Raw genomic sequence first — 17804 nt, 5'->3', positions numbered from 1 at the left:
AGTGCAGAAACTCCCCTCGAGCCTCTACTTATACCACACTGGGTCAGCAGCCACCACGGGCTGGTTCTGTTCATTAGGAAGTACTTTTCTTGGAGCCAGGGTAAAAAAATCTACCTCCAGGGGGAGAGGATCTCTTGTAGATACAGCCTCCCTTTGCAGCTGTGCAGAACAACCCTCTCTGATTCCTAGGTGGGATCCTATAGAGCTGCCTCCCTCCCTCATGGTACAGAAGGCTGAGGAGAGGAGGGTACAGGCTCCACCAGGAGTAATGACTTGCTAAACATACCTGCCAGACTGGCCAGGACCAGACCTTGCTCAGAAAGACCGCTCCTGAGGAAAGAGACGGCCCTGGGCATACAGAGGAGTTTCTCCTAACACTCCTCTTTCGGGGCTGACGGGGTCTGTCCCAAAGCTTAGAATGGAGCTGTCTGACTGAGTCTCTCCTTGGCAGTGAGTCTCCATAGGAAGATGGTAGGAACTCTTTCAAAACCACTCATCTCCCCTTCGCTGTATACATGTTATCACACCAACTACATTGGGTACTTGCCCTGAGTATTTGGGGGTCCCGGAAATGAATGAGGGGTTTGTGGTCACTGGGAATCTTGTTTAGCAGGTACAAGGCCTGCAGTGTAACAACAGACCTCTGGGTCACCACCGTGACTGAGAGAGACCAAAAGCAATCGGTAACCCATGAGGAAACCACCCTCTCAGAGGTGGCTGCCCAATTGAATCCTGGGAAGGTGAGCAGGAAGCAGAAAGGGATGAAGTAAGACTGTGGGCATCTAGGATGGATGGAGACTTTCTGAGTCCCCGGGCTGAAGGTCTGCCCTACTATATAGCTCCTAGCTGAGCTGTGTTTTCTCTCTTGATCAGCAAAGATCTCAGCTGATGAGGCAAGGGAGACAAGAAAGATTCCCAGCTCCCATGGAAGGAGTGGCAGGGCCTAGCTCAGAAAGGCTAGCCCGACTTTAAGGTTGAATCCAGAGGTGCAGGCAATACCAGGTTTGACATTTAGTCTGTGGCCACCTCCAGCCTGCAGCCTGCCTCAAAGCTTGGAGAAGCTGCTCTGAATACTGGCTCCCAAACCAGACTTCAAGACTGCTTGGCCCAAGCCCATCTCCGAGGAGTCAGAACGTGGGTGTGTGGAGCAGTCTGCCAAACTAGAGTGCCTCAGCAAGGGGGAGAATGGGTGGGGAGACACTTTGGACCAAACATGATTTCCTGATTCTCAGAAATTTCCGTTGAAAATTCTTACAAGAAACAGGAAAGAAAACAATATTTACGTGGGCATATGAATGCATCGCACACTTGCTACACACACACACACACACACACACACACACACACACACACACATGTGACATCTCTATGAGGCAGAGCTAACAAAACACCCTGCCTTGTTCAGCCTCAGTGAATCACAAACACATGGCTTCAGTTTCCTTGAATGATGCCTGGTTTGAGAAACTGGAGAGGGGTGGGGAGGAGGATGGGGGGTGGGGGACAAGGGAGAATTGGAGGCTCTGGCTGAATCCAGATGTTGGACTAACCACCCCCAGTTTTTGTGTTGTTCTTGTCTGTGGATGTGTGAAATCGAGGCACAGTTGACATCCTAAGGTTAACCCTGGTGAAGCCACAATGGGCCACACACACACACACAGACACAGATACAGACACACACACACACACACATATGTACACATAGACACACACAGAGAGACACAGACACACATATACACGCATACACACACATGCACACATACACACACACACACACACATACACACATAGGCACTTGAGCACACACACCACCTGGTAGGCCCTGCCTTGTAAATTTGCACTTACTCTGTATCTATTTTATGGCAGAGGCTAAGAACACTGTAAATAACACAGTCTGAGGCTATGTCATTTACAGAGCCCTAGATGCAATAAATAAATAAATAAATAAATAAATAGCCCCAGTGGTGTGTCTAGGAGCATTGCAGGAACCAGGATGGGAAGGCTCAGCTGCAGCCCCCAGTGGAAGTGTGTAACAAGAGCCTCAGGCACTGGTACAGGGTGGAAACTCTTATGACATTTTGTTGAATAAAACCCAAAACAAGTAGGAAGCAGATTTGTTTTCGTGGAAGAACCAGGAAGGTATCCTTCAAGAACTTAAAGGAACAGAAAACTGTGGGTGGTTTTTTCTTTTTTCTGTCAGTCTATGAATGTGAAAGGAAAGGGCTATGCACAGAGAGCATCCTTGCTGGGGTAAAGTGGGAAAGGATGGTTTCTAGGTCCAGGAGCATACGTGAAGGGAATCAAGGATGGATAGAATTGCAGAACACAGCTCAGAATAGCAAACCACTTGCTGCCCACTTAAGCAGCATCCCTCAGGGAGGGCCTGACATAGGTTAAGGATACTGCAGTAACAGATTCTGTCTGCCAGACCATCACTGTCATGTGACACGGGAGTTTTTCAGTTTTGAATGAGGTGCCAATACTCAGTGATAGAGACAGGGGGTCTTCTTGCAGCCACTTCCACTTTGAGGAAAAAATTTCTCAGTGGCAGGTATGAGGTGAGGAGGGGCTTGCTGGCCAGGGCAAGGGACTCTTTGTGGTTTGATGAAAGAACTGCAAATGTGTGGAAAGATAGATCAGTTTGCAATAGAGGCTCAAGGACCCTGTTCAAGAAAAGGCTTAAGCTTTGAACCCTTCTTGTTACTGAAGTGAGTGGCAGTGTACACCAGAAAGCTCATGAAGCCAGCTGGCAGGAAAGGTCCTCGGGGAGACCCAGGAAGGAGTGGAGAAACTGAGGCTCAACCCCTCAGGGTGTTAATCTCAGGGTATGCTTAGGAGTCTGAAGAAGAATGAAGAATGAATGGTTGGGATGACTGAGGAAGAGGCCACATCATCTCTGTAGCTGGAGCAGGGATTTATGTCTTCCCAGGCTTGATGAGGGCTGCAATTCATGGAGACACATGCAGAAGGATCTAGAGCCCCACAGTGGCTGGCCAGCCACACAACCCCTCTGGTGGTTTGACTATGCTTGGCCCATGGGAAGTGACAATATCAGGAGGTGTGGCCTTGTTGGAGTAGGTGTGGTTTTGTTGGAGAAAATGCATAACTGTGAGGGTGGGCTTTGAAACTCCACCCAGTGCAGAAGAGACAGTTGTTCTTGGAGGCAGTTGAATCAAGATGTAGAACTCTCAGCTCCTTCTCCAGCACCATGCCTGCCTAGATGTTGTCATGGTAGCTGCCATGATAATATTTGGCTAACTTTCGAACCTGTAAGCCAGCCTCAATTAAATGTTTGCCTTTATAAGAGTTGTCTTGGTCATGGTGTCTCTTCACAGAAATAAAACCCTAACTAAGACACCCTCTGAGCTACTTGAAGCTTCTACTGAGTGAAAGAAGCTGACCTTAGCCTCTGGGGTGGAGGGCTCAAGAGCAAGATAGCAGGCTTCACTTGAACTGTGGTTTCCAGTCAGTAAATAAGGCAAGCCCAACTGACCTTGCGTAAGTTGCCAAAGAGGCTCAGGAAGCCCTGGGTTTAATCTCTACCATTTGATGTGGTGGTGATGGTCTATAATCTCAGTACGTAGGAGGTGGAAGCAATTGGATCAGAAGTTCAAAGTCACCCTTGGTTACATATTAATTTTTGAGGGTAGCCTGAGCTACAGGATATCATGTCTCAAAGTAATAACAATAAGCGCGTGCACGTGTGTGTACACACACACACCAAGCAAACAAAAAATATCAGAACCTGGGCCCTTGGGCCCTCAGGAACTTCTGCCCAAGATCTGAGGGGAGCTTAAAGGCAGATTCTTCCACAGGGGAGCCCCCAGATCAGAAGAGGCCCAGTTGACCCTACACTGGAACCCCACGGGACACCAAGATAACAAAATGAGGAACTTAACCAGGCTTGGACTTTGGATCTAACAGACAAAGGAAACTGAATACCCCAACATGCTCTCCCAGCTGCTTGGGAAGTTGTTCTTTTTGTGACCCACTGACTTAGAGCAAGGGGTGTCTGTGGGAGCGGAGAACTGGGTGGGTGTTGCTGAATTGTAGGACCGAGAGAGCAGAGGAAAACAAGAGGGCAGTGGCTCTGAGAATTCGTGGAGGCGTAGCTCAGGGTGCCATGACCGAATCAGTGAGACCACAGAGCGGCTGTGCCACTTGGGAGGTCCAGAGCCGCATGAATGGCCTTATCAGTGTCTCTGTCAAGAAGGACTTCCCAGGGGAGGTGGCATGTGTGTTGTTGATGCTATGACCCCTGACAGCAGAAACAGAGGTAGAGGGTTCATGAAACATCTTCGAGATGCATTAATAAATTAGGAACAAGTCTGCTTCACCCATCATGCACCGGGCTGTGCTGGGTCATGTGCCTTCTCCCAGCAGCCCTGTGAGCAGGGTGACCTTCCCATTTTGCAGGTGCTGCTGAGGCTCCCATGCCCATCTAAGGGCCAGTGAGATAGTTCAGGGTCTAATGGTGGGAACCGCCCAAACCCGTAACCTTAGTCCTTTCCCTGGAAGCTACGTGTTGAAAGGAGGGAACTAAATCCTACAATGTCCTCTGACCTCTCCACATTCTCATTGGCATGCACTTCACCCCTCACCTGAAATAAATAACTCTTGAGAAGTGGCGCACACACATCTAGAGAGTGACCCCAAAAGTCATGCTTTTTCCTGGAACCCTGGAGAATCCCAGTTTCATGCACCCCTCCCTCCCTGTGATTCCCATAGCCGTAGATGGCTAAGGGCAGGCTGCAGTCTCCTGGGCTGAGGGCTAGATTGGAGCAGATCCTGGACAAAGGAGGCTCAAGGGTTAAAAGACTGTGGAAGAACAACTGAGAGGGGTGGATGGCAACCAAGCCTTGAGGGCCTCACCTCACTTTCCTCCTGACTCTGTCCCCTCCCAGATGGTGGGGCCCTCCACAGCATCCTCACTCTCAGTGCCGTGCCCCTCCCTCTGCAGTCTCTTGCATCAGAGAATACCAGATAGAGGTCAGTGTGAAAGACAGGGAAGACATATCCAGTGCCACCAGGACCCGGTGTTCAACCCTTTTAATGGAAGAGCGCCACCAACAAGTCACTCCTTGCTGGGATAAGTGGCCACTCCAGAGAGAAATGCTCCCTTGCCTGGCTGTCACCACTGGGCTTTACAAAGGCACTCTGGTCCTGGTGTAAGTCAAGTCAGATATGACTGGAAATTCACCTACCTGGTGGTTCTGACATGGCCAGGGTTACAAATGTGACAGGAGGAAGACACAGGTTGTTGCCCATAGCAACCGACAAACAAGGAGGCAGGAGGATTTCACAGACAGGAGAGTGAGCTGGCGTGAGGTGAGAAGACACAAGGACGTGTGTGTGTGTGTGTGTGTGTGTGTGTGTGTGTGTGTGTGTGTGGTGTGCTTAGCAATGACTATGTGATCAGCATGATTCCAGGTGGCAAGTTGTCCTGGAGATGAAACAGGAGCCAACAGTAAGACTTGGTATCTCACTGGAGCTGGCTGTGTCCTCTGCTTCCCTGGAGCAGATGCTACAGAAAGCCACCAACTCCTGGGGCACAGCCAGGAGCCCCTGGGGTGGAGGTGTAGCACCCCTCAAGCCAGGTTCTTCAGCTGTCCAGCTGGAAGGAGGCTGGAACCCAAAACGATCAGTTTTTTAATAGACTTTGAAACCTCACCCTACTTTGAGTCCCTTGTTAGTTCTGGTGGAGTAAGTCCGCTGAGGCCTGGCATCTGATTCGGTCAGAACAGTGCTTCTGGCTGGCTGTGCCTGGAAACAACCTGTGTGGTACCCTTTCCAGAGCGGTGCTCCAGGGTAGGAACATCAGCCCAGGGCTGGCTGCTCAGGGACAGAGTGAATGGAGGACAGACCCTGGACTTGTTTAAGAATTAAAGAGGGAGGGCTCAGGAATGAGATGTTTGGGGGGTCAGGACCGCATCATTGGGGGGAGAAGGGTTGGATGTGGCTTAGTGGTAACAACTTGTTTAGCCTTTGTGAGACCCTGGATTTGAGCTCCAGACCAGGAAAAACAATAACAAAAAAAGCAATATGTCATTTTCTCCCACAATGGTTTCATTCTCCAGTGACAGGAACCATTAAAGCGCATCCATTTCTCCACAGCAAGGTTTCCCTGCACCAGCCCTGACTACAACAAACACAGGAAACACGAACAGATGGGCTTTACTCACTTAAGGCAGCATTCCAGGCCCAGCAGGAGGAGTGTTCTGGTCTAGTGGAGAGAGTTAGAAGCTGAGAGGCTGGACAGATAGATACTTGTCACTAGAAGCACAGGCTGGGGACAAGTGGCTTAGCCCACACCAAAGACAATGGAGGCAAGACAAGGTGTAAGGCCTCAGATTTCCAAACAGGATTTTCTTGAGCCAAGTGACAAGGCCAGGGTGAAGCTCCAATCTGACTACAGGGTCCGTGTTGTGCCCTGACTACCTGCCCAAGCAGCAAGGACAGTAGAAGTAAAGCAAAGGGACATAAAGCCACCCAGAAGGAAACCTATCTCACTTCCTTAGCTCCAGGGAACTGCATTTCCCTGGCCAGTGTTGTCTGCAGCCTGGGAGCAACTTGAGTTCAAAGACTTAAGTTCTGAATCTGCAATCCCCAGCGCAGGGCTGAGTAGCCGGCAGCCATGCTCAGGAGCGCTGATAGTGATACAGCATTGTGATAGTCGATCGCTCTGAGATTACAGTCCTTGGGAGATAAGTGGACAAGGTAACTAGTGAGTACAGAGAGACAGTTAAAGAACCGTGAGTGTCTGGGGGGGGGGGGGCAGGACAGAGCAGCATGGTGGGGAGGGCTCCTGTGGAGGGGGCCTTTCTAAGGAGGCAACTTCAAGTCGCTGAGATACAACGGAGGAAGAGTAGAGGCTAAGTGGGCTCCAGGCACAGGAAACAGTATGTGTGAAGGTCCCAAGCCAGGGAAGGACAAGAAAAGAGCCAGAGGACTGGGCAGCTGTAGCGGCCACTTACTGATGGCAGAAAGTGGAGGAAAGCTCGGTGCAGGGCAAAATCTCTAGGTGATGGCACCAACATTCAGAGTCTGTGAACCATCCAGAGACATGGCTTAGTTCCTTAACAGCCGCGGAACTCAGAGGAGAAATGGGTGCTCTGTTCTTGGGGGCGGCTGGGATTATAGCTGGTTACAGGTTTTATTTGAAATATGCCCCCACCCCCATCTTGCGTGTTGAAGGTCTGGTCCCAGGGCAGCAGTGTTCAGATGTGGGGTCTTGGGGGAGTGAGTAGATAGATCATGGGGCTCTGAACTCATTCACTGATAGGTTTTTAACTTATTGGGACTAGGGACAAGTCACTGCTGTGTGTCTGGAGGACGTGTTAGAACAACAGCTTCTCCCCTTCCTTTCCTTTTGTTTTTCAGGTGCCGCAGGCTAAGCAGTTCTGTTCTACACTCACTCCCCACACACTCTCTTCCCACACACTCTCCCTACCATGATGCTCTGCCTCACCACAGGCGCAGTGACCATGAACCAAAACCTCTGAAAGGGAGACATTTCCAGTGATCTTCCTGGGTGTCGTCACAGTGATGGCGAGCTACATAGGACCAGGTGGCCTTACACAACCACCTGGGAGAAAGGCCCAGTGCTTAGCAGCAGTCAGAGGCCTAGCAGAAGGCGAGAAGCTGGGAGGGGGGAAGGAACTGAGGGCAGGCTGAAGGCAGTGGATGGAAGGGCATCAGGAGAGAGAAGGATGAGTAACTGACAGCTTTGACTCACATGAAAACATCGCACACATCGGGAACAGAATCTCCTTTGGATTTAGCAATGTGGAGGTCACTGTTGATTTTAACAGTCCTCAAGTTCATGAACGACTGAAAGCTTGCATAAAAGGAGGCGATCGTTGGTGTGGGTTGAGGAGTCAGGGAAGGGTTCTGGAGGGAGGCCACAGAAGCAGATGACTGGTGCCCTGGCTGGAAGCACCGTCTCCACCTCACAAGAAGGGACCAGCCGACAGCCAGAGAGGCTGGCCTTGGGGCAGAGCCCCATGCCTTTCCCCATCCTTCCTCTCACCTGGAGAGCACCAGTCAGAGCTCTGTGCCCTCCCACCCCTCCTCTCACCTGGAGACCACCAATCAGAGCCCCGTGCCCCTCCTCCACCCCTCCTCTCACCTGGAGACCACCAATCAGAGCCCTGTGCCCCTCCTCCACCCCTCCTCTCACCTGGAGACCACCAGTCAGAGCTCTGTGCCCTCCCACCCCTCCTCTCACCTGGAGACCACCAGTGGTAGGATCAGCATCTTCAGCATCCGCATCAAGAGTTCTCCAGGGAACTGGAAGTAACTAATCTCCTGAAACAAAGCAGGAGCTGGGTCAGAGCAGGTGGTACAGACTTCCAATTGCTTACTTCCTTGCCATCTTTTAACACACTGTCCAGTCTGCTCCATCCTGTCTGGAGCCAGGGAGAAGAGACTGGTTTAGAGCCAAACAACCTGGATCCCGCTGAGCCCCCTCCTTCATAACCAACCTGTGGCCTTTGCCCTTGAGTTTCTTTATCTCCAAAAGGAGGATAATACTTTATAGAGTCATTGGGAGGCTCATTGAGAGACTGTGCATGAGCGCTTACACCTTGAATGAGGGAGCACTGCAGCATCACACCCGGTGCAGCTTTCACCATCAGTACCAATCATCCACCCATCCAGGACATAGCATCTGTTCCATAATCAATAAGTGACAAGAGGGCCAGATGCATGTTGTCTCTGCAACCCACACTAGCAGGCATCACACTGGGGTCTCCAAAATGGACTAAGCAAGGTTCCAATCCAGTCAATGAGGAGATTAGCCAATAAGCCACAGCCTTTTTACAACCCAGTAAGATTTTTTACAACCCAGTAAGATTTCCTCTGCTAGCTTTACCCCTGAGAAATACCAGGTTTGGAGGCAGGCATACCGCTGAAGGATGCTCCTTCAGCCTTTCATAGGCGCTGTATCCTTGGCCAGGTAGCTTATGGCCGTCTAGGTAGAAATGAAGATATTCTAAAAAGCACAAGTCCCCTCCCTTTGGCTCTCATACCTTTGAGACGTATACCCCAAGGGATAGCAATCTCCTCAGGCGTCTCGTGTTGGGAGTGAAGGGCTGAAGTCTGGTGCCAACCAGAAAGAGGACTTGTCTCCCAGGGATGGATTTCATGTAGTTCTGACGAGTTGTCAGGCCCCTTTCGGAAGAAAGGGACAGCCAAGACAATGATGGGCCAGCGGTGGCGGGAACATAGCCAGGACCACTAGCCACCGGTGGGTACCTCTTGTCCTCTGTTCTTAAACCTTCATGCCAGGACCATGAAGATGGCTCCAGCGGTCAGTGGCCTCTCTGATGCTCTTCCTGATGTAGCCATGTGGAGCAAACCTTTGTTTTCTGCTTACACAATCACCTGCTTCTTTAAGTGATCTATTGAGGGTGAGACCTAAGCCTAGCTCATCAGGGCTGCCAGGGTCTGGGCTTATGCCCTACCAGCCCTGGCCACTAGCTGCTTCCCACTGGCAGTCCACACGAGCAGAACCCAAGAGGAGCAACGTAACTGAAGGACAGTTACACGTGCCTTCCAGATAATAAAATTCTAGCCTTTGTGTGTTCTACAAAACAACTCATGGTTTGTCTGAAATTTTAACACAGCCACATTAACACAGGCTGTTCCTAAAGATTGACTTCAGGTTTTCTGTTTATGGCAAGCCTTGACTGGGATCCTTATTCCAGACAGAGAGGATGTGGGTGATGAAGGCCGAAGGATCTGCAGACACCATCAAGTTACATTTTAGTGCCTCAAATTATCTTAAAAACTAGTGCCAAGCTGGGTGTGGTGGCACATGCCCAGATCTTGAGAGCACAGACAGGCAGATCTCTATGGGTTCAAGACCAACTTGGTCTCTGTAGTGAGTTGCAGACCAGCCAGGGCTTCATCATGAGACCTTGTCTCCAAGGGAAAAAAAAAAAAAGCAAAAACAAAAACAGTGCCAGATGTCATGGTTTATTAATGGTCTGATCTTTGGAAAGCTCCAAGTCACAGACTTGTGTTGCTGTATAGACCCCATCCAGACCTCTCATGTTCTAGAAGAAGCTGATCTGGGGAGAGGAGATGACTTGCCACCTAGTGACGTAGGAGAGAGAGCTGGGTCTCCTACCTCCATTATGCTACTACCATTTCCAATGCTCCGGAAGAATCTCACAAAAATACACTCATCATCTTTATGTGTATGTAGTACTGGAGATTAAACCTAGGCTCTTGCATGTCTGTTTTCTCTTTTATTTTTGCATTATATGTGTCTGTGTGCATGTGTGTATATACGCATGTATACGATGGCTCGTAAGTGGTAGTCAGAGGATAACTGGTGAAAGTCATTTATGGCCTCTGGATATGAAAGCAACATGGTCAGGCCACCTCAACAAGCACTTTTACCTGCTGAGCCATCTCAAAGGCCCAGGGTTAGCACTATCTTACCCATCAAACACTGTTCACTGATGGGTCAAGCAACATCTTCCCAGCCACGCCCTCTTATTTCTACAACTTACGTTTTGTCCCTGAAATTAATAATTGACTGTTTTTTATTTGCTTTGTTTCCTTTGAGCCTCTTATTAATCTCTCCCAAATGCTTTTTATCTATTAAAACATCTAGGCAAGCATTTCCTACAACAGAAGCCAGTCCTTCCCTTTGATCTCACCTGGACCTCGGGCCAGCAGCTGTTCTGTACTGGGCTGAGGGAGGGGTGGGGCTGTTCTCAAGGCCCAGCTGCTGTCTGGGTCTCTTGGCTTTCATTACCGGGTTTATCCTGCATAGGGTCCAGTGTTTCTTGACTCATTTGTTTTCCTGGTTTCTGTCCTTATTTTGCTGGAATATCTCCGTTGGTAGCTTCCTGAGATTCCGAGTCCTTCGATTAAATCGCCTTGGTCCTATTCTTTCCTCTGACATAGTCTGGCTATATTTGACATTCTTACTGGAAAACAATTTACTTTTCTGGTTTTTAATTTATTTTATTAGTAGTGCGTATGCATGTGGTGTATGTGTGTGTATGTGCATGTGTTGTGCGTGTGCAGGCATACAGCCCAGGGCACATAGATCAGAGGAGAGCTTTGAAGAGCCAGTTTTCTCCTCTACCTTTATGTGGGCTCCAGATATCAAACTGGTTGCCGGGTGTATGCAGCTGGGATCCGCACGCACGGAGCCATCTGGCGGCCCTTCCTCCAGCTTGAAGGGATGCTTTCTCTTAAACTGCCAGTCTTCCTGCCAGTATTTCGTACAGGAGCCTTGCCTTATTCCCGTAGTACCATTTAAAGCTCATCTGTTTATCTCCGTCTTTCTGTAACTTCACAGCAATGTGTCACTGGAGGGGAATATCTTCTTTCCTTCCTTTTCTTTCTCGTTCTGTACTTTTACTCTGAGAAGTTTTCTTGTATTTTCTGCACATTTTCTCTCCTACATTATTTTAAAACTGGACACTCTTCTTTTTCATACTTCATCATTTGGTTTAATTTGTTAGACTTCTACACCTTCTTCCCAGCTGTTGACATTTTGACAGTGGTTCTTCATTTTTTAAAATTCCAAATGCTCTTTTGGTTTTTTAAAAAGATTTATTTATTTTATGTATATGAGTACACTGGAGCTGTACAGATGGTTGTGAGCCTTCATGTGGTTGTTGGGAATTGAATTTTTAGGACCTATGCTTGCTCCGGTCAACCCCGTTTGCTCAGGTCTGTTGGCCCTGCTTGCTCCGGCCCAAAGGTTTATTTATTATTATACATAAGAACACTGTAACTGTCTTCAGACTCGCAGGTAGTTGTGAGCCACCATGTGGTTGCTGGGATTTGAACTCAGGACCTTCAGAAGAGCAGTCAGTGCTCTTACCTGTTGAGCCATCTCACCAGCCCCCCAGATGCTCTTGTTTTATTCTTGGTTGTTTTCTCTCTTTAGCATCTATGTTGGTTAGGTTTTTGTTTTGTTTTGTTTTTGTTTTTTTTGGTTTTTTTCGAGACAGGGTTTCTCTGTGTAGCCCTGGCTGTCCTGGAACTCACTTTGTAGACCAGGCTGGCCTCGAACTCAAAAATCCACCTGCCTCTGCCTCCCAAGTGCTGGAATTAAAGGCATGCGGGCCTACATGGGATTGGTCTGAGCCAAGTTATGGGTATGGGGCGGTTTTTTTTTTTTTTTTTTTTTTTTTTGATGAATGATTGGCATGGGAGGACCCAGCCCACTGTGGGTGGGGCCACCCCTGGGCAAGGGGTCTGCAGCTGGGTAAGAAGGCAAACTGAACAGGCTGGGTGGGTGGGGGGAGCAAGCCAGGAAGCAACAGTTCTCCATGGCTTTGCTTCAGTTCCCGCTTCCAGGTTCTGTCCTTGAGTTTCTGCCCCAGCTTCCCTTTGCGATGAACTATGTCTCACGGTTAAATAAACCTTTTCCTGCCCGAGTTGCTTTTGGTTGTGGTGTTTATCACAGCAATAGAAACCAAGCGAGGTGATGGTAGCACAATGCCTTTAATCCCAGCACTTGGGTGGCAGAGGCAGGTGGATTTCTGAGTTCAAGGCCAGCCTGGTCTACAGAGTGAGTTCCAGGACAGCCAGGGCGACACAGAGAAACCCTGCCTCTAAAAACCAAATCAACAAATCAATCAACCAATCAAACAAACAAACAATCAAACAAACAAAGTGTTTGGTGTTTGTGGTGCCGGGAGTGGAAACTATGGCTTCGTGTATACTAAGCACACAGTAACATTGAGCTACATCCCATTTTTGGAAATCACATTTATTTATTTACTTGTGTGTAATGTGGACACTTATGTGCTACATTCAGCATGCATGTGGAGGTCAAAAGACAACTTCCAGGAGCCAGTTCTTTTCTTCTCCCACGTGGCCCCTGAGGATTGAACTCAGGAGGTCATCAGGCTTGAGAGAGAACACTTTACCTGCTGAGCCATCTTGACAGCACTCCTTCTGTTCTATGATAACTATACTATCTCTCATCTCTCCAAAGATCTTCAAAAAAATAAATATTTGCAAAAAGGCCTCACTATGTTGCTCTGGCTGACCTGGAACTTGATATACAGACCAGGCTGGTTTTGAACTCACAGAGGTTCAACTGCCTATGCTTCCCAAGTTCTTGGATGGTGGGTGTTCGTGACCACTTCAAGCCCTTAAGAAATGATTTTAAGGCTCTCCAGAGACCCTCTTTTCCTTTAGTCTCCAGTTTGACATATGCAGCTTTTCTCACATTTCTAGTGACTTCTGCTCATAGGTAGACACGGAGTACGAAGCTTCTGGGCTTGTCACTTCAGGGAGGGGACAAGAACCTCTTTTCTCAAAGAGCTCATAGGTCTTTCTGTGAGGCTCCAGTAAGAGGCCTTGTGCCGAGGCCCAGCTGCCAGCTGTCCCAGTGTTCTGCTGGGGAGGTTGCACCTAGAACCCAGTGCCTACAGATTGCTATAAGCTGTGATACTTTGTATATGCTTGGCCCAGGGAGGGGCACTCTTGGCCTTGTTGGAGTAGGAGTGGCCTATCACTGTGGGCATGGGCTAGTCCTAGCTGCCTGGAAGCCAGTATTTTGCTAGCAGCCTTCAGATGAAGATGTAGAACTCTCAGCTCCTCCTGTACCATGCCTGCCTGGATGCTGCCATGTTGCCGTCTTGATGATAATGGACTGAATCTCTGAACCTGTAAGCCAGCCCCAATTGAATGTTGCCCTTATAAGAGTTGCTTGGTCATGGTGTCTGTTCACAGCAGTAAAACCTTAACTAAGACAGAAATACTCACTTCACCACTGCCCTTCCCTCACCTCACACAGCTGGATCTCATGTCCCCCAGGCAAGCTTCTCTGGACCCTGTGCAGACACAGAAGAAATAGAACCCCTCTGACCATGTAGCCTGGAAGAGCTCTGAGGCCTAAGTGATTGCTGCCAACTCCATATTTCATTTCTGCTTTGCTCTTCCATGGGTACCAGAGCCCTTTGGAGTTCTTTGAGAAAGCTACTCAGTGTCTGCTCTTGTGGGCTATAATGCCAGCCTTCTGGGCCCTTCTGAATGGGGTTAACCAGCTCCATCCACTTCCCATGCTGTCCAACCAGCATCCTTTCTCTTTGGTTTGGGTAGTTGCTAGTTTTGAAAATATTCTATCAGGTCTGATGAGATGCCTCAGCAGGCAAATGGGCTTGCTCTCAAACTGACGATCTTTTATGTACAATACCTAGAGGAGAGAACTGATTCCTGCAAGCTGTCCTCAAACTTTCACATAGGCACTGTGGTGTGAATGTCTATGTTCGTGTGTGTGTGTGTGTGTGTGTTTACAGATGCATACCTATGCACACAAACATACAAAATAAATGTAATAATTTTTAAATTTTTCATTAAACTCATAGGAAGGAAAGAAAATGGATTTATTTATAAATCCTCATAGCTTAAGTGGAAGTTTCAAAATGTCTCTATTTTAATGAATTATTTACAACCAAAGGTAAAAAAAAATCACATTAATTTTGTGAGTTTCTCTTCACTAATAGATGTTCTACTATTTTCCAAATTTCTGCCTGTTGCATAAGCTCAAACTATTGGAAGGATTTGCTGTCTGAGTCACAGGCAAAGGGACCAAACAAAAAAAATCCTGGATTTCAGTGGCTCAGAAAGCCACTTCCTGCCAAATGAATATTCAGATTCTATCCACAGCCTCCTTCAATGTATCTGGCAGGTTAGTCCAGACCTGAGCGCACCCACACATCTAAGAAGGTGGGGAGGGTGGCTTGGACACAGGAGGTCCCAAATGATTTGGCTTTTACTAATAGGAAGTCCAATTCGTGAAATACATGATGATCTCCCAGGATAGATAGCTGCCGCTCCAGAGCCTGAGTGAAGGTGGAGGAGCACCAGGGCCCAACTGCTTTCTTTTGGGCCACATCTGTGGTCTTTGTGCCTTATGCTCCTCGCGGATCATATCTTGGGGTGGAGAAAATCCATGCAGCCAGCAAGATCCTAACAACCTGAGTCCAGTTCTTGGATCCCACATTGTGAAAGGACGGAACCTACTTCTGCAATTGTCCTGGGACCTCTACATGTGTGCTGGTGTGTGAGAGACATGTATACACACAGAGAGACAGAGAGACAGAGACAGAAAGACAGAGAAACCTGGAGTAGCTTGGCAGACCCAGTTTTGTGGGAGAAACAGACACCCATTTAAAGAGCGTGGAACAGGGCGGCAGGCAGTTACAGTGCCACCGGGGAGGAAAGTGCACAGAAGGAAACTTGAGGCAGGACTCACATCTCAGATGGCCACTTGTCTTAGAACAGGTACTTTCCAGTGTAGGCTAAGTGCATTTGTTGCTTCTCTAGTTGCAGTGACCAACCAGCTAGCAGAGCTACGTAAAGGGAGGAGGGTTCATTTCTGTTCACAGTAAAAGATCCAGGCGCTCACCGGGAAGGCACAAATGCAAGAACACCAGGAAGCTGGTGGAAGCAGAGTCAGGAAGCAAGCTGGTGCCAGCTTGCTTTCTCCTTTTATCTACTCCAGCCCCCCACCCCCTATGGGATGGGGCTGTTCTCACTGCAGGTGGGTTTTTCCTTTCTGGAACAGAAAGTTACACCTTTCTGGGGACAGCCTCTTATACTTCCCCAGGGGAGTATTTCCATCCTGACTCTAAATCAGAGAGGTCAACCATCACAGACAGGCTTTGGCAGGGAGATGAGAGATGGGGTGAAGTGGCATTCAGTAAGCACTTACTGTATACCAGACATTGCCGATCTTTACTCCTTTCAACAATGCTAGAAGATGTGCATGCTCCCTTTACTCACAGAAAATGAATGTAAAGCCAAAGTAGAGAGAGGACTTAGCTCAGCCATTGTGGGGTTGAAGGCTGAGGCCTGTGCTTCAGGAGTCTGTGTCTCTTCCTAAGTAACTTCTGGGGGTAATCAAGGTTGCTTGGTTACCAGGGGAGGGGCCATCATCCCTTTAGTGGAACAGTGATTGCATCAGAGGGTGAAGCCTGGCTCCAGCTTCAGAGACAATGAGATGTATCAGTGAGTTAAAGGATGAAGAATCTATGGGGTCTGGACAGACAGACTCCACTGAAAACAGATTCCTCAGAGCCCTCTTTTCAGTGAGCCTCCATGGTGGGACCATAACCAAAACCCTGCTAAGTAGATCTGATGAGAACCCCCTTACCCTCGAGATCTGATCCAATTCAAGATCTGATCCAATTTTTTTTCCTTCTCTTTTCAATACTTGATCCCCGCCTTGCTGCACCAGGCAAGGGCCTCACTCTTGATGTCCCCTTTCATAGTCATTTCCTGCCCACTGAGCTGTCTGTCCCTCTGTGCCTGGGCTGTAAACCCCACCTGTCTCTGCTGCATGGGGAGTTCAGGCTTGTCTCCCCAGCTGGAGGTCTTGACACTGTCTCCATGGTCCTGAACTGTGTCTCCCTTGTTGGAACAGGCATCTATAGTGTCTTATGTAACATCACCGGGGTCTTCCCCGGTCCACAGAAAGATCTTTCCCAGATGATGCATTGATGAGGCAGCCTCACCACTCTGTCTCCCATTTCCCGCCAGCCACACCTCCTGAAGTTTCCTCTCCATGAGCGCTGTTCTCACACCTCCTCTTCAGCCCAGGGTCACTTGCTTCCCTGCAGCTTCCCCCAACCCCATCTGATCCACGACCACCTCATCTTCCACTCTGCACCCAGGGATCACTCTAAAGTGTTCATCCTTCAGGTCTCTCTTCCTTTCCATGGTTTGCAGGGTTATCCCAAGCCTGTGTCTGGTGATGGGAACCTTTCAGCCTTTGCTCTCTACACTCCAGCCCCTTACTTTCCCTGTATATTCCAATAGCCCTCCTCCAAATAAAAGGCTTGACCCATTGCTCCCAACTTTCATGCACCCTTGAGCCTCATCCTGCTGGTCCTGCCGCATAGGAAACCCATTCTGGATCCTGGTTAGGGACCTGTAGGGGTGTTCTCTGAAGACCCCCGGTCTCCTCTCCATTGCTCTCAACCTTATGCTTTTTCAGTGGCGCGTCTTTGTCCCCAGCCACCTTACTGTGCTGGCTTTGTGGCTTTGCTGCCATTTCGCCAGCCATTTTACTGACATCTCACACCAGTGGGTGTTTTTACACCCACGATATAGATGGGAACACTGGGACCCAAAGAAGCAACCTGGCTCACCTACTGTAACAATTCTAAGAACCCCAGCCCCGCAGACCCACACCTCCCCGGGGGGGCCTGACCTGTGGTGAGAGGCGCTGGGTCCTGAGGAAGAAGCCAAGGAGGCAGCCCACGATGACAGAGAGCACAGACAGGATGAGCAGCCCGTTGTGCTTACACACTGTGCGCCCTCGAGCCAGGACAGCGTCGAGCACCATGCTGAGCCCAGCCTGTTGGCACCATTCCATGCACTGTCAGATGAGGCCCAGGGCTGGGCTGGAGGCACAAGCCTCTCTGCTTACAGGTGAACAGAGTCCTAGGCACCTATCAGCAGCCTTGCAGCCATGGTCTGTGCAGCCGTCCAGAGGGAAGCCACAATCCTATTACCAGCTGCATCATTAGGAGCTAGGAGCAGATTAGGGCCTGGGAAATTAGAGCAGGCCACGTGGTCGGGGCGTCCAGTCCTCAAAGCCAAATGCTTCTCTTGAAGAGGGGAGGGACCAGACACCATGAGAGGAAGCAGAGGTGCTTCACCTCCACCTATTCCGGAAAGATGTAGAAGCAAGGCAGCGAGGTTCCAGTGACCGCCCACCTCAGTAGTGCTAGTGGACATCTGATGGCTGTCCTAGATGCATGGTATTGTGTCAGCATGATTCATACTGACGTCAGTCTCCAGGAGTGAGTGTGTGA

General features: G+C 49.2%; 1 protein-coding gene across 4 annotated transcripts in view; it reads right to left on the bottom strand.

Moving 5' to 3' along the window:
• Positions 1-17502, bottom strand: part of Slc1a7 (solute carrier family 1 (glutamate transporter), member 7) — a 45124-nt gene extending 27622 nt beyond the window's left edge. For 3 of the 4 annotated variants that reach the window (XR_003954945.1, XM_006503088.2, XM_030253567.1), the window contains exon 1: positions 7733-8062. Coding sequence is in view for 3 of the 4 variants with exons in the window: in XM_006503088.2 (XP_006503151.1) it covers positions 7733-7821 (89 nt within the window). In the remaining variant the exon portion in view is untranslated. Of the gene's footprint in view, positions 1-7732; positions 8063-8224; positions 8305-17197 lie in introns of those variants that run through there. The other variant, NM_146255.3, reaches the window with a different exon arrangement.
• Between the last annotated feature and the right edge of the window lie 302 nt (positions 17503-17804).

This window comes from Mus musculus, chromosome 4 (genome assembly GCF_000001635.26).
Source record: "Mus musculus strain C57BL/6J chromosome 4, GRCm38.p6 C57BL/6J".
NCBI classification, from domain to species: Eukaryota; Metazoa; Chordata; class Mammalia; order Rodentia; family Muridae; genus Mus; species Mus musculus.
Note: the sequence above shows the minus strand (reverse complement) of the source record. Positions and strands in the feature narration are given on the sequence as shown.